Here is a 21,215-nt window from a genome sequence, read left to right on the forward strand (position 1 = left end):
CTCCAGGAAGAGGACTGCTTTTATTACCTTGCTAATTGTCTCCTGTATAGTTTCTCTTAGCTGGTCTCTCTCATTCTGGAGATTCTCCAGTTGCTTTTTAAAACCATCATCAACATCATCTCTCTCTGTCTGGGTGCTCACTTCCTCATAGTCATGTGGTTTTGGAATAACATCTGTTCTCTCCATTTTTTCAGATTCTCCTTGATATTCATTGGCCTTTGCTTCCTCCATTTCATGCAATTTCTTTTGTGCCTGGCTCAGCTCTTCTCTCAGAAGAAACAACTCTTGCTCCATGGATTGTCCTTGCATCTGTGGTATCTATTTTGTAAGAGATGCAAGTCAACACATTCAGGAAGTAGCTTTAGGAGAAGCTTATCTGACACCTTTGACAGGTTGATTATGTACAACAAACAGGGGCACTGCTGTAAACACACACACAGAGGTGTAATCAGCACATCCAGTTACAGGAAGTGTTGGTTATGATGTCCCTTTTGCTGCCAGGAAAAAAGTCAATTCTTCCTATGCTTTAAAAAAGCAGAACCACCCTTCCTAGATGAGTAATGTTTACCTTCAGCTACTTAATTATAGAACATTCTTGTGCAGATCAGTACAGATCATTACTATCCTCTATCAAGTTAATATTCTATTTACAGTCAGTCATTTTCCTACTAGATGTCTATATATATATATAAACCAATATGGCTGGGGTATATCTCAGGTAAACCACAATAAACTTGGAGGTACATAATAAACTTAATGAGGTACAGTCAAGTACCATGCCCTTTTCTGCAGTGTCTTTTGCAATTATTTCACTCAAGTGAAAATTTAAATAAGCAAGCTTTCCATTACAGCTTTTGCATCATTACCAGAGTTCCTTCCCCAAACTCTTCTTTTTTCAAAAGTAAAATCTCCAGCTTCTCCTGCAATGAACGGTTCTCTTGGGTAAGGAAAATGATTTGTTCCTTTTGCACCTGAAGCTGATCACTCTCTCTACAGCTGTTACTTTTGGATTTTTCCTCAGCAAGCCGATCTCTCTCTGATGTGATGATTTTCATTTCTTCTGTCATTTCTGAGATCTGTTTAAAAAATATGTGAAGGACAGCATTTCCATCAATTCAAAACAAAATTAAATGCCAAAGCTTTGTCTGATTCACTCTCCTCCAGTATTTTTAACATCAAACCACTTTAACCAAAGTAGAAGAGCTCCAAAACCAAGTCTTAGGCCTTTACCACATGTTTTGTTTAAATTCTGTTTGGTAGTATCTTCTGTAATATTTGCCAGATTTTTATCTAGAAAATGTCTGAAAGGAAGAAGCCAAAGAATCAACCTATTGGATTATGTTTTATGCGTCTGTTCCAAAGCATGCAAATTCTGAATCCACCACCATTGACTTACAGGTAGCTAACACCCTTCAACAAAAATCCCATCTCCTGTACTGTGGATTCTCCCACCAGATTAACTGTGCCAGGGGAGCACCAGACGATATTCTCAGCACCCTTCTTTGCCAATTATTGAATAAATAGGCACAAAAACCATTTCAGCAGCCTTCTGTATGTTGGGATGTGAGCTGCCATTGACAATCATGTGTTGCACTTCTCATTGGGACTGCTACAAACCATTAGCCTCATTTCTACACTTAAGTAACCCTTATCTCCTCTTCCATTTCCCCATCCAATGCCACCACTCAAATCCATAACCATGGGGCACACGAGTTAAGCAGAGGTTTATTAGAGTGCACATTACATCTTGAAGCTCTCCAGAAACAGCAGCAGCTGGTAAATACTTGGATTAGGCAGTACTATTTTCTTGCCCACTTGCTACGAAGAGCCTAGAAAGACATGCAGAAGAGACTACAAGAAGATTAACTGGGCTTCTTGTAATTATCGCATAAAGTTTTACCCGTATTTGGAGTTCTTTAATGGTTTTCCCTCGTGCCTCTTCAACACTCAGAATCTGAGATTCTTTTTCAGAAATACTTTTTTCCAACTTCTTGACAGTATTCTGAGATTCCTTCAGAGAATTTTGTGTATTTCTCAGATCTTCTTGTGCCAAGATGTTCTTAAGAATATGAGAGAAAATTGTACAAAGAAAATTTACAAAGAAAAAACAAATATTTTGTAATGTTAGTAAGCATTCCTTGATTAAAAACAACCACACAAACTCCCAATCCTATACATTTTAATATACCTTATTAAAATTATAAGCTTCTTCTTAATATGTATGATCTATTGCTAAAAATGCAAAATTCCTACCATTGAAACAGTGTCCTTTATATCCTCTCTGAGTTGCTCTGTCTCAGCTTGGAGAGACTCCCCTTTTTGCTTCAGGTCATCTCTTTGCTGGGTTAAAGTTTTTATTTCTTCCTGACATTCAGCAAGCTGCTGCAAGACTGCCTGGACCTCTGAATCCTTGGTCTCCAGTCTCAATTCACTAATCCTTTCTTGCTCTTTTAATTGCTCCATTTCATTTAACTTCTGCTGAGTTTGAATAAGATTTTCTCTTAGCTCAAGAAGTTGTTTTTGCTCTGCTGTTTTTTCTTCCAGTTCTTTCATTTTGCTGGAGAGCTTTAGGTTGCAAAGGAAAAGACCAGACACTTTCATTGTAATGCAGAACCCCATTATGTGTACGTGTTCTCACAGATCCTTTTATGAGCTTAGAAAGGATAAGAGATGCTAGCTAGCAAGTTTGTAATTTCTCTTTAAGTCACTGCTTATACTCTTGCCCACATTAAATAAGCATTTGTTTATGGAACTGTCCTGTGATTGCTCCTTAGCAGCAAAACTCTTACTAAAACACAGCATTAACATGAAACTGTAGCATAGATTAGCAGTTATCAAAACCATAGCTGGAATATGACAACCATAGCAGTACCCAAAGCTTTGTCAAAAATATGTATCTTTAACTTCCTTTTCTTCTTAAATATTTTAATATTTATTTTTCCTTTCTAAAGGTAAATTTCTGTGGCTATACTCTCTAGTTTGAATGAACTTCTGTTCTGAAAGGTCTCCAGTTCCTAATGAGGAAACTTTGTTTCTATGACTTTATATAGAGTAGGTGTGAGCAGCATTGATGGGAAAAAAAAAATTACGTAATAAAGATATTACTTAAGAACAGGAAAAGAAGAATTAAAAGGTTGAATACAGAATGAGAACCTGGAGCAACATGTATTTCTTTACCTGCAAAAAGAGACCATTGAGCTGTGTGGAGGACAGAGCTGCATAATCCTTCAGCATTATACCCCTGGCACAGAATAAGTAATATCCACTCATGCCAGAGGAAGTCAGTGATATTGTCATTTATACCTTTTAAGAGTATTTCTCCAAAACCTCTTTTTTTTTTTTTAACACTATGAATTAATTCCTCAAGTCTCATATGTAAAAAGGAACAAGCTGACACTGACCTCTAATTTCACTTCATCCAAAGTTGTTTTAGACTCTTGTGCTTCTTTCAGCAGACATTCTATTTGGAGCTTCATTTGTTCATTGGTTTCTGATGCAGCTATGTATTTTTTTTCTATTTCTTCATGGAGCTGTTTAACTGCTACATATTGCTGATCAGACTTCACATATTTCAGTTGTGCATCTGCTAGATTGTCTTTTGATTTTTCAATTTCTTCAGTCATGTGTTTAAGTCTCATTTCATTATCAGCTACTTCAGAAAGCAACTTTTCATTTTCCAATTTTAATAAGCGTAACTCCTCACATTTTTCAACAATCTGCCAACAGAAAAACAATATAGAGTGTTGTCTAAATCAGTATTTGTCATACCTACCTAATAAAAAACAGGTACATGTGAAGATACAGGAAATAAAGTACAGGCAAACATACACCACAATACATTGGGTTTTACTTTGTTGGGAGGGAACTGTCTAGCAAAGGATCTTTGAAAGACAAGGAAGACAGTCAAGCCCTTTCCCAAGTCTTGAAAAGTCTCTTCTAACTCTTCAGATATTCTTCAATACTTCCCATTTCCTATGTTTGAGCTAAGATTGGACTCCTAAACGGAATATTTACATGTATCAATACTTTCTTCATGATACAGAGATGAAGTTGTTAACATCTAATTATGCTTTGCTGGTTAGTGGAAGTAGGCCCCTTGAGGGTTTGGAACTTTTTGCAAAGCATTAATGAGTTTGTAGATTACTTCCCCTGAATAATTTTCACCTGCACATGCTTAGTAGCAAGGGATTCTTAGGACAAAGAAAGTTAGAAAGTGTTTGCAAACAAACCCTTTAAAACATATACAGCATACTTAGTCTACTAAGCCCTTACCTGCCAGGAAATAAAAAAGTTTCCTAACAAGTTTTCCAGAATTTGCAAGGTAAATCTCTCACTTCTCAAGCAGAATTTTTGCTAAGAGATCTTGACATTTTCTCTTTGCCCAATTAGACAAAAAACCCCAGTTTTAGAATAGTGTCCAGGATGAAACACCATTATGACTATACATTCAGGTATCAATGGTGACCATAGCAAATAAACATGCAAATGGTTGGACTAGAAAATCATGATCAATTATAGTAGACAGTGACTAAAAATATGATCTTAAACTTACTCCTAGCTACAAATATGAAATATCTGAGAAGCAACAATTTAACAAACTTAACTGTAAAATCTCAGGTTGACTTATGACAACTTTTGGCTTTAAAACTTCATATCCAATAGGCCTCCATTAGTACATTACCAGTGAAGTACAATACAAAACCAAAAAAAAAGGTTAGATTTTGTTTTACCTCTTTCTTCTGCATCTCAACAGTATTTGGTAGAGACTGAAATTCTGATAGCTCATTTACTTGTTTTTGTAGGAGTGCATTCTCTTTCAAAGCATTTTCTAGTTCTCCTTTTAAGTCAGCAGCCTTTTTTTCCAGCTCCACATGAGAGAGCAAATCTAGAGAATTAAGTTTAGACTAATTAGCAAATGCAAGAGAAAAAAGCATGTTTTAAATTAAGCAGAAGACTTATAATGTATATGGATGTCATATCGTTATAATTCCAGAAAAGTATATTTTACTGTGGCCAATAATTAAAAGACTAAGCTCCTGGTCTGAATTCTGTCAGCACTTGTTTGGTTGATATCCAGTTTATTTTAGATTCTCTCCAACAACCTCAATTAACTTGACTGTGCAAAATACAAACCCATCTGTAAACTGAAGTCTTCCAAAAAGTTCAAGGAACCGCTCAAGTAGTTACTCCATGCCCACAATACCAGATACCCCAGTATATTTATACTGACAGAGTCTCCAAGTATTGAGGAAGACAAGAGCCAAAGCCTTGCCTATCCTCCCACCATTACAGGGGAAAGGGAGGAGAGGGGGAGCAGGGAAAAGGCACCACATGGAACAGTACCTTTTGGAACTTTACCCTCCATGAGCGAAGTCAGTCTTGTGTTTTCTTGAAATAAAGACTGCAGCTCTCTCTGCAAGTCAGCTTGCATTTTTCTGTAACTGCTTTTTCCCGCTTCTATTTGGCTTTGGTATAATTGAACATCCTTTTGCATTTGGTTGTGGTTATTTAAGAGTTCATTCTTCAGGAAAACAATACAACATGCAAGTCACACACAAAATAAAAGTCTTTGTGCTTGACATTTAAATAATGCATCTGGTACATTTTCTGTTGTCACTCTGACCAGCTTTGACCTTGACAAATATGGCAGAATAAGGCAGAATTTAACAACTGCATTCCTGTCAGAATCCTGTAACAAAACATACCTTAGAGGTCAGGGCCATAACTGCTGCTGTATTTTGTCTTTACTCTTTCAAAGCTCAAAGTAAGCTCCATACCACTTCTGAGTTCACCTCTCTTACTCTTCTTTGTTCTCTGGTAAAATTAGGTCTGAAGTCTTATGTCCTAATAATGCCTTAAAGACTGTTTCTTTGCTCACTCTCTCTCCTGGCAAACCTAAAACTAACCACCCACTCCTGTGGAAAAAGCCTTTACTTTCTTTTTATCTCTTTCCTGAAGACCCATTTTCCACAAATTGCATAATAAAACTATTACTTCAAGTATTTGGAGAAAGCTACTAACTAGTGTTCCACCACACTGGTGGCCTTCTTCACTAGTCTGGAAGCATTTGCTACAGCTATAAATGCAGTTCAACAAGTACTTGCCATCTTCTCCTTCAACTCCAAATTTTCACTTCTGAGAAAAGCAGATTCCTTTTTGGCATCCAAGGCTACAGCTTCACTGTCTAAGAGGGATTTGTTCAGCTGCTGAATTTCCTCAATTAGTTTATCAGAATCTCCCTGAAAAAGACAATACTCAAAGAAGTAAAAAACTATATAGCTATCATAAAGCAAAGGTGTTCATTTTACTGTGGTTGAAACGTAAATGCAGGCTTAGAAAACTCAGTAAGTTTACATTAAGAGGAAGAGTAGCAGGCTGTTTGAGAGATGGGATAAAGAACAGTGTTTCCCATAGCTTGACTTCCCCAGAGTACTGCTGTATGATATGTAGTAATTAGCATTTTAAGCTTTGTAAAACAAAATATCCTAACACATCTCTGGGGAAGCAGATGCTTATCATACCCAGGTTATACCTAAACTTAATTCAACTCAGGAAAACCAAAGTGATCTCTCAATCCACTAGAAAACTCAAGTTTACCACTGAGAAAGATGTCTCCTTTTGTTCCACTCTTGCTTTTTGTAATTCTTCTACACGATTCTGTAGTATTTTTATTTTGTTCTCTTTCTCTTTCAGCTGTTCCAGTTTAGAATTTATTTCTGCCTAAAAGATGGGGAGAAAAAAAAAGGGGGAAAGAAGCTTCTAGTGCTCAGTTTGGTTTTTCAGGTTAGAATTTATCAAAACCTACACGGAAAGCATTCATGATTTTTAGAGATATCCTCCTTATAGCTGGTCAGATTAACCAGAGCCCAATGATGTCCAGCTTGTCCTCAGCAGATGCGGTATTTTGAGCTAAACAGACCAGGCACATTTCATACAAGTCTTACTACCTGCAAATTCATGGAGAGGCTCACCTTAAGTTCCTCATTGTACACTTCAGCATTTGAAACAAGATTCTTTAAGTTGGTAATTTCATGCATTAGTTGAATCTGTGGAGCAAATTAAAGCAAAATTGCAGAGGATGTTAGAAAGCACCCACACCGTAGTTTTAGTTGCCAACACCATAAAAACAAGCCAGGTCTATCTTCTGTTTTCTTTTTTATTAGTGGGCAAACCGTGTACATACTCACACATCTACTTAAACAGCTACAAAGCACGATGCTATGTATCCTTTCAAAATGGAGAGATGAGATGCAAAGCTCTGGTTTAGCTTCCCAGTAATTAGAAAGGATTCAAGTACAATTTAATCTGCAATAGTTTGACAAGCAAGAGCAATGTGATCAAAGCAATTAATGCAGAAATTGTACAGATAAGATACTTCAAATTCTAGTCATGTTAAGCAGCTTTTTATGACACAGTGCAGATATTTATGATTTAATCTATTCACTAACAGGAATGAGAAGTGAAACAAGCCATGAACACAGTCAGTGGCATTCTCTTAAAGAAGTCACAAGTAGACGACCAGATAGGAGCTTTTTCAATTTCTTTCTTTTGGTCTTTGTGAGAAAAGTTTTACAATAAGCACTCATCTACAAGTACTTATGTATAGTCACAAGCAAAGGTAAGAAAATCCAATCTGCAAGTTTAAGATCAGTGAAAGGCTTTAAAACAAGCACTCTCCTGTGAGTATTCCAATGTAGTTTACCTGTGTAAACTGATATATTTGATCTAATATTTGGTGAAGTATGTGACCTTTCAGTGTTGCTGTAATTAATCTGCTACATGGATATCAATAAATGCTTACATTTTATGGACTGTCTTCAGATATCTGAAAACAAATAATTCAAAAAGCAATGCTTGCAATGGAAACTACTTCAGACATTGCATCTGTTATTAGATACCCAAAAGCTTTGCAGGGGAAAACTGTAATTTAGGATTTGTTAAACATGGAAGATAGCACATTCAGTCTAGCATACAAATCATCTTCTAAAAAGAATCTTAAACGCAAGCTAAATGATAATATTTTATAGATCAATTTTCTTTAAGATCCATAAACCATTGTAGGGAACACAATGCAAACAAGCAGTGATATTGTTAAATTGTAACCTGAAATAGCAATGCAAAAGGATGTAACAAACTTCAACATTAGTGTCATGATCAGAGAATATTACATAGACTAATGTGCATGAGTAATGTCCAGCAAAGGTATCAGGAAAGAAATGGAATAATACATCCATGTTTCAATACCTCAAGTTGCTGCTTTTGTTTTTTTGGGGTTTTTTTAACCATAATTTATTTCACAGTCTAGCCTTTAGGCAGGTAGAACCTAATACAAGTAGTAAGTATTTTAGACTACAGAATCGGAGCATAAGCATTTGGACTAACAAGGAACATCTCCAGTAACCACACAAAGAGGTGAAAAGAACTAGAAGTCAACATTTCCTATATTCTAAGTTATCCAGTGGATAACTTCACTTTTTTTGTGACTTCCTGGCACAAAATACAATGTTTTGATTTTCCAGACATTACTGTTTTTCCTATTATTTTAAAATAATTTTATGACTAAGGTAAAAAATATGTTAAAAGTTAATGCTCACATAGCTCTGACTTTTGGTAATCCATGGACTATCTTGGGTTGTAAGACAAGACATTTCACACAAGAAATATAGGAAATATGGTTTAGCAACCATATTTTAACTTCAAACCAGTTCTAAAATGTATTTAAGCAGCAAAACAACTGCCTCAGAAGTCTAGACTGAAATTCAGATCACACATTTATAAAAATAACATAGGTACATATATACACACAAATACATGTTTAACCAGGCTTCAGTATGGAACTCTCCAAAAATTTGTCTGAATTCTACACTCCAAGTAAATCCAGTTTAAGACCTGGGTTTATTTATTCTGTTGCTGAATGGAGCTTATAACACCATCTGTTTGTGAATCAACATCCAAGGCTGAATGTTGAATAAACTGAATAAACTCTAGAAAGTATTTGAGCATAAACAATTCATATCTCTATTTCAATGCCTTACCTCATGATCTTTTTGTGTTTGCTTTTCCAGTGCTTCGAATTCATCTATTTCTGTTTTTTCCTTCAGTTTCTCTTTAATTTCATTTATTTCTGATTTCAACTGCTCATTTTCCAGCACAAGGTTATTGAAGTTAGCTTGCAGGACGTTGACCTCATTTACAGCAATATCCTGAAGAAGCAGCACAAGAAACTTTTAGAAGCTGTTGCTGCAATGTCAGCCTTATTTCTAGAAAATTCAGAACAGACCTACCTTTTCTAGTGCTAATGCTTCACAGAGTTGCACAGATTCTTCAAAGTCTTTCTGAGTCTAGAAAAAGAAGCACTCTCAGTTAGCAGATCTACAAGATCAAGCAAGTTGAGCATTATATTCCTTGTTGCTTGTCTTTTCACAGCTAGTCCTATTTAAAGACCAAAGTTGACTGGATCATCTGCCACAAACCCATAGAAGCACAGAACCATACCACAGCTCCACAGACATGTCCAAGAGACTTTCTAACCAGTCTCAGTAATTCTGCAGACACAGAATACTGGTGTCCTACAGAAGAGTAAGGCTGATCTTACTGAGAAGCATGTTATGCATATGCATAGTATTAGAAAGTCAAAACAGATTATGATGTTACCCAATTCATGTTAGGACCAGCAATCCATTCTGCTTCTGAAATTTGATCAGGAACCATCAGGGAAGGGCTGTCATATTCTGAATTCTCTAAGGTAGCTGAAAAGAAAGATGTATTAACAAAAGTACCAGTAGTTTTTAAGCAGAGCATCAACAATTTTCTCATAAAATAGTTCTACCACATTGGAAACAATCATTCAATGGCAAAAACACAGCACACTGAGTAGGACTTCTGACTCTCATGATTTTCTGTTATGAAAGGGAACACCACTGAAGTCCAGTCCCTATACTTAATGCCAACCATCTTATCACAAGTTAATGAAGTCTAAACCAAACCTAGAATATATACTTAACTACAGACTAGGAAAAGTTTGACTGTCAAGGAAAGAACCACTCAACAGTAATCTGCAAGACAAAGAAAAAAAGCCCCAGGAAATTCACATACAAGCAAAAAAGTTTGACTGAAGGGTAGGTAATAAGGATGCAAGAAGATGTAATTCAGCAGCAATATTGCTGAATTGTCCTCTTGTCTTCAGTTCAATTTTCTTAGAAAATTTTTTTCCAATTTTCAGTTTGCTCCTCTTATGAGTCCTTGAATTTCTCTGTCTCAATCTGATATTTGAGTAATGACTTCCTTTTCTTGTTCAGGATTTTGGAATTTTACACGCAGACCCCTCTCCATTTTTTCTCCTCCTTTTTGTGGGGATAACATGGGTCAAATGGATAGTCTGAGTTAAAGAACACTTTCCACAAAAACTTGGGGCTTGGGGTAGGCTGCACAGAAGAAGTGTTTGTGTAGACCCCGCCATTTACCTCACAACTCTAACCTTTGGTTTTAAGAAATTAAAAGCTCAATATTCAGGGAAGGTGGGGTGGTAGAAGCAATTTCCTTGAGAAGCATGTACAAGAACAGTTGGAGTTTTGTTAATTTGTGCTATCAAAGAATCAACTTACTCCCTTTGGGAAATGTAATGCAATGCTTGCAAAGTTATTTATCAGCAATTTCACAGAATCATGGAATGGTCTGGGTTGGAAAGGACCTCAAAGACCATCTAGTTCCAGCCCCTCTGCCATGGGCAGGGACACTTTCCACCAGACCAGGTTCATCAAAGCCTCATCCAACCTGGCCTTGAACACTTCCTGGGATGGGGCATCCACAGCTGCTCTGGGCAACCTGTGCCTCACCACCCTCACAGTGAAGAATTTCTTCCCAATATCTAATCTAAACCTACTATCTCAGTTTAAAACCATTCCCCCCACTATCTCTGCATGTCCCTTCCAGCTTTCCAGTATGCCCCTTTCAGGTCCTGGAAGGCTGCAATTAAGTCACCTAGAACCTTTTGTTCTTCAGGCTGAACAATCCCCATTTTCTCAGCTTTTTCTATAGGAGAGGTGTCCCAGCCCAGTGATGTCTCTGTGGTCCTCCTCTGGACTTGCTCCAACAGGTCCATGTCCTTCCTGTGCTGGGGACTCCAGAGCTGGACACAGCACTCCAGGTGCGGTCTCAGGAGAGCAGAGCAGAGAAAGGGGCAGTATCACCTCCCTTGACCTGATGGCCATGCTACACATTATTTCACCTGAAGAATAAGACTTATTCTCCCTCTTTATTTGAAAAGCCTTATTTCCAGCACAAGAACTACTGGTATTACCATGCTAAACTCACTTCCCTTCCAGGCAGCATTCTTTGCTGGCAGACAAATGAGACTTCCTTGCAGGCAGCTTTTAAAACGGAGTTCATGAAATATCATCTGATTATAGTGCCAACTAAAGTTAGTTTTTGTATTGTTAGCAAATTAATTTACTTTTTAACTTCGATTTATTAAAAAGGGATTACTTGTGATTTCAAAGGTGATTTGCAGACTTTCCTTATTTTTTCCCCAAAGTTACTTACAATCCTCCACATCTGGTACTGCTGGCAGAGACAACTTCATTTTTTTTGTTTCAGTCAGCATTGCATTTTCAAAGTCTTCAATAAAGCCCACATTTCCCTGGCTTATTTTACCAGGAGCCCAAGTAACTCTTCTTCTTCTTCTCTTGGCCTTTAAAAAAGTATTTACAGAAGAAGTGATAAAACCAAACCACCAGGAAGAGTAAATGTTGCCTCAGACTAGTTCTGTATCAGCAGTTAACTAGACAGTATTTTTGCAGTTTCCCCAAAATTATTTGGAAAGCAAAAAAGTCCCTGGAGTCTGTTTATCACAAGGCAACATTGAATTGATACTCTGAAGTTAATTTAAAAGTTAGCCCTCTAAAAATATGAAAGAGATGTGAAAATTGCCCATCATACTTACTTTTTATTAATATAAACATATGTATTTAATATTACTTTTTGCAAAGTATTTCAGAGTTATCAAGTAAAATCTAGAACAGGTGCTTACTTTAACATTCTGTTTTGAGGCAAAGGAAGCAGAAGTCACCAGCATCTCAGTTAAGTTTCGTATTCTGTCTTCCTGTACTTTTTGAAGGGAATTTTTTTCTTCCAACAGTTGGGCCAATTGGTCCTTTTCCATTGCATGAATCTGAGTTTTTGAAGACACCTTCCATAAAGAGAATATTAATCAAACTGACATTTTAAGAGCAGAAACTACTCCTACAGAAGATACACAATTACTGATATTTAAAAACAACTCTACACATACACTCTTTTAAGTCTGGAAGAGGAATCTTTAAGCATTAATTATGAAACTGACGATTTAGTCTACAATTTTACTGCAGACTTCGTATTTAAAAGTGGTCAAAACTCCCAGAAACAATACAGCCTCAAATTTTTCTAGGTACAAAAAAAAAAAAAAAGAGCATTCTTTCAAATATAACTCACTACCTGCAGAATGCTGCAAATTCATTATCATTAAAAAAAAAAATTCTAAAAGTTCTCTCTAAGGATACTTATAATTTGCAATAAAAAGTGTGCATAGTTTTATTTAATGCACTAGAACAGTATGTTCAGCATTGTTATTTAATTGTGCTTTATGCTTTATCATCTGTGGTCTAACAAGACTTGCAAGATTGTTCCACAGCTCCACAGGTTTTTAGAGAAAGGAAAACATGAGAGACTACATTGTTTGGTGAGAAGTTGCTATTGTTCATTTTCTAAATGCAACTTCCACCTATACATGACCTAAGTTTTTCCAGGGATATTCATGCAGTTGCAACTTCCTGCAACTCAAACTGAAGTTAGACATCAGTAAGGGAGGAGATAATATGAAGTTGGGGTCTTTAACAGACATTCAATCACTTCTTACATTATTTAATTATATTAATTGTTTCTTTTGATCAGTTAAAGTGTGCTGTAAGGCATCACAAATTTCTGTTTCTTAACGATGTTAACCTACTGATTAGGTGTAACCAACTGACAATTCTATTAGTTGATATCATTCAGTCTTAGCTTTCACACAGAGATGTTGATTATCATTAGTTGTTCCAGACTACACATCACCCTTTCCATTTCGATTCTCTCAAAAAAAATTGCAGATATTGCTTTAAAGAGTTCACCTACCCCTCCAAATTTAACTGCTTTTGGTTTAAAACAGGTGGTCTCCAAATAGCTATCAGTACTAAGGATAGATTTATTTTATTACATACTTCCTCCAGCTGCTTTTTCAAATCTAGAATTTCTTTGCGGTATCTCTTCAGGAGGGCATCATCATCAAGTACTTCATTGACTTTTGGTGTATTCTTCATTCCTTTGGCTGTATTGGCAAACTGGAAGAACATTCTTTCATGGGCAATAGTTCGAGAACAAATATACAAAAAGACTTACTCTGTCCCGTATTTCCCAACAGAATTAAAGGGAGAGTTTATTAGATAAAGAGCAGCATATAATAGGACACAAATATTTGAATTAGCTTTTTTTAAAATGTATTCTAAGCTTTGAAAAGGTAAGTTTTCTTTGCTTGATACTAATACCTAAAACATGAAGCATAACATTTAAGTAAGAATATCCCATATTATTTTTTATTTAATAAAAAGCTTGAAAGATCATCAAAAAGGAAGACAATCCTACCTAAAGAATATATACTGATCATTAACAGTTCAATTCCTGTAGTGCCTGACATCTTGTGCTAGCAAAGGCTTCTCTAACTAGGTTTGGAAAAGGCAAATGAGATAAGAGCAGTTATCTCCTGCCTGCAAAATGAGAGAAGGAGCTTTGTTCCAACTTTCAAAAAGCTCTAGGTAGACAACCTAGCACAAGATGACTGGGAAAAGATGCTGTGTACAAAAAAAAATGTCAAGTTCTGAGTTTACAGAAGCCCTTCAGAAGATCCAAGTCATTAAAGATTCAGCAGATTACATTTTCCACTCCTCAAACCTGTCTACAATGAGTTACTAGAGAACAGGTGAGAAGCTTTACCTGAAGAGTACTGAGTGTCTCATCAAAAGAAACAGGAGTAATTGTACAAATAATAACTGTTTTAGCATTTCCTCCAAGGGAGTTCTGCAGAATTCGAGTCAGCTTGCTGTCTCTGTAATTTATGAAGCTAATAAAAAAGAGGCAACAAAAAAAAAATTCAGATATTTTGCATAGAAAAAATACAGTAAGTATATTTTCTAGAGGTAGTAGGTTATTTGAAACATTTACCTATTTAAGATTATAAATAAGAGACTTTAATCTCTTAGTTTAGCAGTGCCTTATCTTATAAGAGGCATACAAACAGTTGCTTACCCAGAAGGGTCATCACAAAGCTTTTTGATAACTTGACCCAGAATGAACAAGCTCCGATTTATATTGCATCCTTCTTTCAGTCGAACACCTAGGTACCACACATACTATTATTATTATTTTAAATTTGAAACAGTATTTAGATGCATTTTCAACCTGTCAAGCTTTTGTGCTATGCTATGCTCAAAAGGATTGTCCAAGAGTTAAATCTCAAGTGCCGCAATGTGCTGTGACTCATCAGCAGGCAGTACCCAAGCCTTTATGATAGCCAAAATGCATTGAAATAAAATAGTAATCAAAAATAAACATTTAGAACCTTTACATAGTAAGCAGCTGGGCCCATAAGAACTACAATTTTGCTGCCTGTTTAAATTTTGCAAATGCCCACATTTACACATACAACAAATCAGCCTTAGATACAAGTTTTAGGTTAGGCATTCTTTGTAAGAGAGAATATTACTTGTGTCCTTCTCAGATCGCTTTTTTCTGATCAAGGCACTTTTGTGCAGCTTCATGCTGTCACTTAACAGACAAGCTTCTTCTTAACTAAAGAGTGAGCCATCTATTCACTCTTCACCTTTACACACAAGCCCCTAAAAAGCTTCTAGTGATTTTGCTATTACAGGTACATGTTCACTGAGTCATCTCCATTCTGTTAGTTCAGTGCAGGACTGTTGCTGGGCCTGCAATTCTAGAAAAGGCATATTACTACTTAATTGTTTGCATTTCACAGCATTTACAGTATTTTCCTGAGTAGATAATGCCCTACCAAGCAGAAAGGGCCTTATTTATAAACAATAAATAGCACAATAGCACATAGATCAAACAATTTCCTTTTTATCATAGTTTCTCATAAGGGTCAATTAACAGAAGTGGTTGTCAGAGAAGCCTCATTTAACACTCACCTTCAGATCCTGTTTGACTAGCTCTTTCACTGCCTGCCAGATCTACCAGGTTCTGTAAATTCATTAAATATTTCACAGATTAGTTCTGAGGCAGTTTACTTTAAATCCTCCTAATTCTAAGTACCTGCTAAGAATTTCATAAACTAAACTTAAAAAAAAAAAAAAAAAAGAGCAAAAAAAAAGCAAGGGGTCTGTCATTACTGGAAGTAATGCACAGCTGCTACACACAACCAATACTTCCAAGGTACATAAGGACATGGAGTAAGTTTGTAGGAACTCTGTTATACCACCCAAATAGTGTTTCAAACTCTTCAGCGCAACAACCTCTGCCCTTGGTCACATAAACACAGTTTCTCAATACAGAAGTGTTAACTACTAATTCCAGCTGTAGGAATCTTTCATGGGAAAGAGCCTAGGTGAGATTATCTAGTGTCCTGGCCTGAGTTGGCTGTATGTCTCTCCTTGCCTGTCATTGTGGAGATAAGGAAAAGAAATTAACTACCAGAGGAAAAGCCTCACTCTGAATCTGGTTCAAAGCCAGCTAGAACATTATGGCATCCCATAATGATTTGCCTGACCAAGTAGCCCTCACTTTAGTTGAGGGCTCAGAGGAGTAAAATCCTGTACTAACTCCACCAAGCAGCAACAGACCAAGAGGGCCAAAATCCCTCTCCCCTCATCCCTGTTACTCATCGTTTACTCTGAAGTCAGTTGGAACTGAGATGGGGCAGAGGGGGTGGTGTAGGAAGAGTGGATACCATAAGTTGTGGTAAGCACAAAAAGCAGGTATTAGTTTCTGGAGATACTGCATGAGCAGTGTTTTGAACCAGAGCTTTCTCACATGAAGCCAGAACAGAAAGCTCTTTCCACAATGCATGTGATTAACCTGATGCTATTTCCAATTCTGAGTAAAAGTGCTCATCAGATTTCAGCAGGCTCAAATAGTTTCACACTGGTTCCATTCCCACAGTTGTTTGAGATCATTTTCTGAGAATCAAGAAAAGGCTGTAGAGAAGGCTTCTGAAACCGTAACATTTCCCTGGAGACGTCCAGTGCTATTCCCCCCAGATTATGGTATTCCATATACCAGTAATCCATTGAAGAGATGCTAAGTGGGGTTACTTCTGAAAAAAATGAATCTTTTGGCCATTGCAGATGTAGAACACTGCATATGTTCTTTCAATAACAACTAAATTTGATGATAAGCAAAGTCTTAAGGTTACCCATTTTACAAGTTATTTCACTGGACTTGTCAGTGGTCAGAAACAATTGTAGGGGAAGATACATCTAACAAAATGCAAGAGCACTCTGACATAGTTTCTTATGCTCCTGGAAGGGCATAGCACTCCCCAGTCTGGCATGAATAACTCTCATGTAGAATTTCCTTTGGTGGGAAGATCTGCTCTAGATAATGCCCCAGGAGTCTCCCTCTATACTTAAGAAACATCTGTCAGAATCAACAATGAAGAGCTTTTGTAAGTCATTATGAAGTACCATTACTCTCTCAAACAAGCAGTAACAGTAAATTCTCTACCTAAGCTGTACTCCAAGAAGGTATTAAATAGACATTTACCAAGTGGGAAACCATGACTGCTCCATCACAGTTTGCATTTGCAGGGTCACTTCGTTCTCTACTTTCAATGATCTAGAAATGCAAAAAAGTGCAGTAAAGTTTTTGTCACTTTGAAAACAATAAAACCACTCCCAGCAGTGAAACAGTTTTTACCATTCTGAAGATGGTGTGAGAACGGCTGCTGTGTTCATTCATTTTTGTTTCTCCATAATGGCGATTTCCTGTCAAAAACCAGTATTAGAATACTTCTGCTTATAATCTGATAAACTGGAGTTAAACAGACAAAGACCACAATTTTAAAACTTTCTGAAAACCTCTGGTTTATGAATATAAACCTAAAAGGATTCTAAATATACCTGATTTATGGTTCTAAATATACCTAATTAACCAACATTTTTTTAAGCTATCAGCTGACATTGTTTAAATACATACTTTCTCCTTTCCTGATCCATTCCATAACTTGTTCTGGGGCAACCACCACTTCTTCAATCAGGTCTTCTACATATGTATTCCTCTATAGAATAAACAAAGTAATAAATTTTACTGAACTCCAAAACCCACTTCAATACATAAAGTTAACATTACCAGCAATTATTATGGTATTTATTCGACAGCTGAATCTCTTTTTACTCCAAACACAAGGCATGGGTAAGGTTTAGACCTTAATCAAAATTGTGGCCTAGGGGTACAAGAATCAAACAACAGAGATTTAGAAAGTTTCCTAAAAACAGAACTGCTGAGTGAAATATCCTTCTTGATATTTTTTAAGGGAATCCAGGAATATATTTCTCAGTAAATCTTATAAGGAGAGAGTTATACAACTGGTAGATTTCCCTTTTCCTATGTTCCAAACCCAGGATCATTTAAGGCAACCAAAGAGAAAAAACATCCCAAAAACCAAACCAACAATTTTTATTATTTGCTACAAAACTTAATATAAACAAACGACGGATAGTGTTAATATAGATTTCTCCTTCTATAGTGATCATCTTACTGAATAGTTCTAGTCTCATGGTTATTCTCTGATCACAGTAGAAGAAAAGTGTATCTACTTGGTAGATGATATGAAGATGATGTTAAAGTAACTGTATATGTCAGAAACTTGTAACACATGGAGCTTAACATCATGTTTGTACAAATGTCATTAGCTAAACAACTCTCGAGTCTTTACTGTCAAAGTTAAATAAACTATACCATCCTGGAAAACTTGAAGATTAAGTCTACTTTTATAAAGATGAACTAGCAATAGCAAGCCCAAAGTCACAGTCTTATTCTACTACAAGTGTCCTTCTGTTAATGCTGAAGATAGAATTACACAGTTTGTCCCAGAAAAGTTTTCCACTAGATCCTTCTGAAGGTGGTTTTTTTTTTTCAACTTCTTTTACTCCAAGCTGATACAATACTTACACCACATAACATCCACTTACATTAACATCCTCACGAATTCCCAGAGGCTTCTTTTTCCTACTATCGCAAAGCAAATCGGTAATTGTTTCATTGTAGATTTCCATGTAAGAAACCCTTAGCAGGAATTCTCTATCCGGAATCTAGTGTTGAAAGGAAAAAAAAAAACAACCAAACAAAAACGGACGAACTCATGGACATCTTTTAATGCAAGTATTCTTAAACTGGAGATAAATGTTTGGATACTGTTCCACAGATTTCTTTCCCCTCATCCTCTCTGTACATTAGCATCTACCGATACAGAATAGTTTTTCTTCTATCCCACCTCTTTCCAGCTGCATTAATGGTATACCACTTCTAATAGGTTATAAAATTAAGATAACTGCCCTACAGAAGCATGACAATAGTTCTCCTACTTAAATGCCGTTTCCATAACCCATTTCCTCTTGCTTAGGCTCTTTCCTCTCTTACATACCTTGTCTTCTCTCTTTGCTTGCTTGGATTTACTTTGCTGCTGCTTATTCCCCTGCCTCCTTGGTAGAGAACGTTGGGGTGAGGAAAGGCTGCACAATGGACTCAAGGAAAATTTTCTTGCCTTTAGTTACTTCTATAAAACCTATATGGGTACTCTGCACCTCCTTAAAGGAGCAGTGATTATTTCACTTCACTGGTAACAATTACCCGAAACCCTCAAGGCAGAAGCAAGCACTCTGCAAATCATGTTTTGGAAATCACTGCTTTAACATACACTTTCTCCTTACTTTTATTAATATTGAGCAATTAGCAATTCTTTTGTTAGCCTGAAATAAGTAAATATACTGTCATATTCTTCCCACTAAAAAAAAAGTCTTTAGTTGTTAATTTTTTAGACTTTTATAATAGCAGAATAAACAAAAAGGTTCACATTATCTTATCTACCACACTAACAAGTGAGTACCTATTTATATTTGTAATCAATGTTTAACATATTTGGAAGGTTAAGAACCCTCCTCACTTTTGTTCTGATTTGATTTCAACTAATAGAGTCCCATTAACTTTTTATTTTAAACCCTCATCTTTGCCAGGCTGGCAAAGTAACTGCAACATATAGTCCAATATAAATGAATTTCCTTCATAAGCCCCTTGATACTAAAACTAACTTTTATGTAACCATCACAAATACTACTAGTCCTTTCAGTCATTTCAATTTAATAGAAGTGCTCACCTCACAAATAATTTTGAACACATGTTGAATTGCCTTAGGGATAATGCCCATGGAATCTTCATTTCCCATCATTGTGTAAGTCTTCCCTGAAGCAGTCTGTCCGTAAGCAAAAATTGTGCCTAGAAAGATGGTTAAATTTCACCAACTATCTCTGAAATACATTACGAAAAGGATTTAAAGACAGTTTTAAAACTTACCATTATAGCCTTGCACTGCTGACTGTATAATTGGAACAGCTACACCATCATACAACTGCTGAGTGTTGTCGCTTGAGTGAAAAACACGATCTTAAAACAAAAAAAAAAAAAAAAAAGAAAGCATGTGAATCCACTCTATTGCAAGTCCAAACCGAGCTGTCATTCAGTATTGCTGACTTCAAATCCAATAAATGGGCATCATTGTTTGTAGGGTAGTTCAAAGATAAATATCATTGTAATGCTACTAATGCAAGCTTTTAAAATTTTGTTTTAAAATAAGCATTAAACACAAAATCAAGAAAGACACAATGCACAGTGATGATAGCAAGTAAACAGAATGATGAACATAGTTAAACAGTCATCCCATTTAATCCTAAAAAGTTATGGCTAATTTATCTACAAGGATTGTAAATCTGACAGGTTAGTTGTTAAACTCCTAGCCTAGTGCATGCTTTTACTGAATCTGTATTTTGGGAGAAATCGTGGTAGTAGATACATTCATATTAACAAGTAGAGTTGATCAGTAGGAAAGGACTCAAAGGGAGCCAGTGAGTTACGAGGATCTAACATTCATGCTAGTCACTTTTGGGTTCCCCCTAAATGCTCTGGACTAGCCCTTGTTTAGTCTATTTGTAACTGGATTTCACATTAAAAAAATGTGTTCCAAAGGTCACATATTCCAAAGCCACTACAGGATGAATCTGAACAGAGAAAGCAACGTCCAGCAGGAAGCTGACTTCAAAAGCACATCCCAGCACTGCCTAAGCCAGAAATCCCGTATGCCCCAATGGCACTCCTTCCGAATTACGAAACTGGGAAGGTTGGGGGACATTGCAAGAAGCTCAGGGCATTCACCACAGTCGACACGTTCAAGAGTACAGTAGCAAAGGTCCGCATAAGTATCAAAATAAAGCAATTGCTTTCACATTCTTACCGTAACTAAATATTTTGGTACCATTCACGTCGGAAACAGTATTATTCTCACTTCTCCAGTGCAGGGACACTTTATCTCCTGAGGCATTTTCTCTAAAAGAAGAGACACTCTGTTATCTTTATTGAGCGAGGACTCCGCTCCCAAAACGCGGGCCCCTTACCGCGACCCCCTCTCCCCCGGCCACTCGCTCCGCATCCCTCCGTCCGCCTCCCTGCTCCAGGTGCGGGGGCACGGCGGCACCCAGGGGTGCGGAGGGAACCTCCCTCTCCCGCCGGCACGGCGGCTCACCTGGCGATAAGCGGCCGCACACGCACACACACCGTGACGGCGCCCTCGTCCGCCATGCCTCCCTGGGACAGGAGGAGCGGAGCGGAGCGGAGCGGGGAGCGCTGGGAGCGCAGAACACTCGCCCCAACCGCCGCTGGTTTAAACTGCGCGCGGAGCCGCTCCCTATTGGCCCGCGAGGGACGCACGCCGTGCGTGGAGCGTACCACTCGGCAGGAGCTGGCGGGGAGGTGGGCAAGGAAAGGATGGTCAGGAACGGATGGCTGAGCAGCCCCTGAGCTCTGCTGAGACACCTTTCCCCCCCACGGCTGCCGGCAGCGCCCAGATGGCACCGGCCAGGGAACCGCTAAACCATGTCCTCACATCCGCATCTGCAGGTCTTTTAAACATCCCCAGGGATGGT

General features: G+C 37.3%; 1 protein-coding gene across 2 annotated transcripts in view; it reads right to left on the minus strand.

Moving 5' to 3' along the window:
* Nucleotides 1-20,951, minus strand: part of CENPE (centromere protein E) — a 34,835-nt gene extending 13,884 nt beyond the window's left edge. For both annotated transcript variants that reach the window (XM_042049998.1, XM_042049997.1), the window contains exons 1-27: nucleotides 20,816-20,951; nucleotides 20,528-20,619; nucleotides 19,594-19,683; nucleotides 19,397-19,515; nucleotides 18,216-18,335; nucleotides 17,221-17,302; nucleotides 16,942-17,009; nucleotides 16,789-16,860; nucleotides 15,216-15,267; nucleotides 14,314-14,401; nucleotides 14,002-14,128; nucleotides 13,233-13,352; nucleotides 12,029-12,187; nucleotides 11,542-11,689; nucleotides 9,655-9,749; nucleotides 9,285-9,341; nucleotides 9,036-9,203; nucleotides 6,972-7,046; nucleotides 6,598-6,720; nucleotides 6,105-6,239; nucleotides 5,344-5,521; nucleotides 4,731-4,885; nucleotides 3,402-3,716; nucleotides 2,254-2,565; nucleotides 1,901-2,059; nucleotides 867-1,076; nucleotides 28-318 (exon numbers count right to left, since the gene is read on the minus strand). In XM_042049998.1, the coding sequence (XP_041905932.1) occupies nucleotides 28-318; nucleotides 867-1,076; nucleotides 1,901-2,059; nucleotides 2,254-2,565; nucleotides 3,402-3,716; nucleotides 4,731-4,885; nucleotides 5,344-5,521; nucleotides 6,105-6,239; nucleotides 6,598-6,720; nucleotides 6,972-7,046; nucleotides 9,036-9,203; nucleotides 9,285-9,341; nucleotides 9,655-9,749; nucleotides 11,542-11,689; nucleotides 12,029-12,187; nucleotides 13,233-13,352; nucleotides 14,002-14,128; nucleotides 14,314-14,401; nucleotides 15,216-15,267; nucleotides 16,789-16,860; nucleotides 16,942-17,009; nucleotides 17,221-17,302; nucleotides 18,216-18,335; nucleotides 19,397-19,515; nucleotides 19,594-19,683; nucleotides 20,528-20,619; nucleotides 20,816-20,871 (3,666 nt within the window). In that variant the 5' untranslated portion in view covers nucleotides 20,872-20,951. The remainder of the gene's footprint in view (nucleotides 1-27; nucleotides 319-866; nucleotides 1,077-1,900; nucleotides 2,060-2,253; nucleotides 2,566-3,401; nucleotides 3,717-4,730; nucleotides 4,886-5,343; nucleotides 5,522-6,104; nucleotides 6,240-6,597; nucleotides 6,721-6,971; nucleotides 7,047-9,035; nucleotides 9,204-9,284; nucleotides 9,342-9,654; nucleotides 9,750-11,541; nucleotides 11,690-12,028; nucleotides 12,188-13,232; nucleotides 13,353-14,001; nucleotides 14,129-14,313; nucleotides 14,402-15,215; nucleotides 15,268-16,788; nucleotides 16,861-16,941; nucleotides 17,010-17,220; nucleotides 17,303-18,215; nucleotides 18,336-19,396; nucleotides 19,516-19,593; nucleotides 19,684-20,527; nucleotides 20,620-20,815) is intronic.
* Between the last annotated feature and the right edge of the window lie 264 nt (nucleotides 20,952-21,215).

This window comes from Corvus kubaryi, unplaced genomic scaffold (genome assembly GCF_017639235.1).
Source record: "Corvus kubaryi isolate FWS band 111438036 unplaced genomic scaffold, C.kubaryi_AGA036_p1.0 71, whole genome shotgun sequence".
Taxonomy (NCBI): Eukaryota; Metazoa; Chordata; class Aves; order Passeriformes; family Corvidae; genus Corvus; species Corvus kubaryi.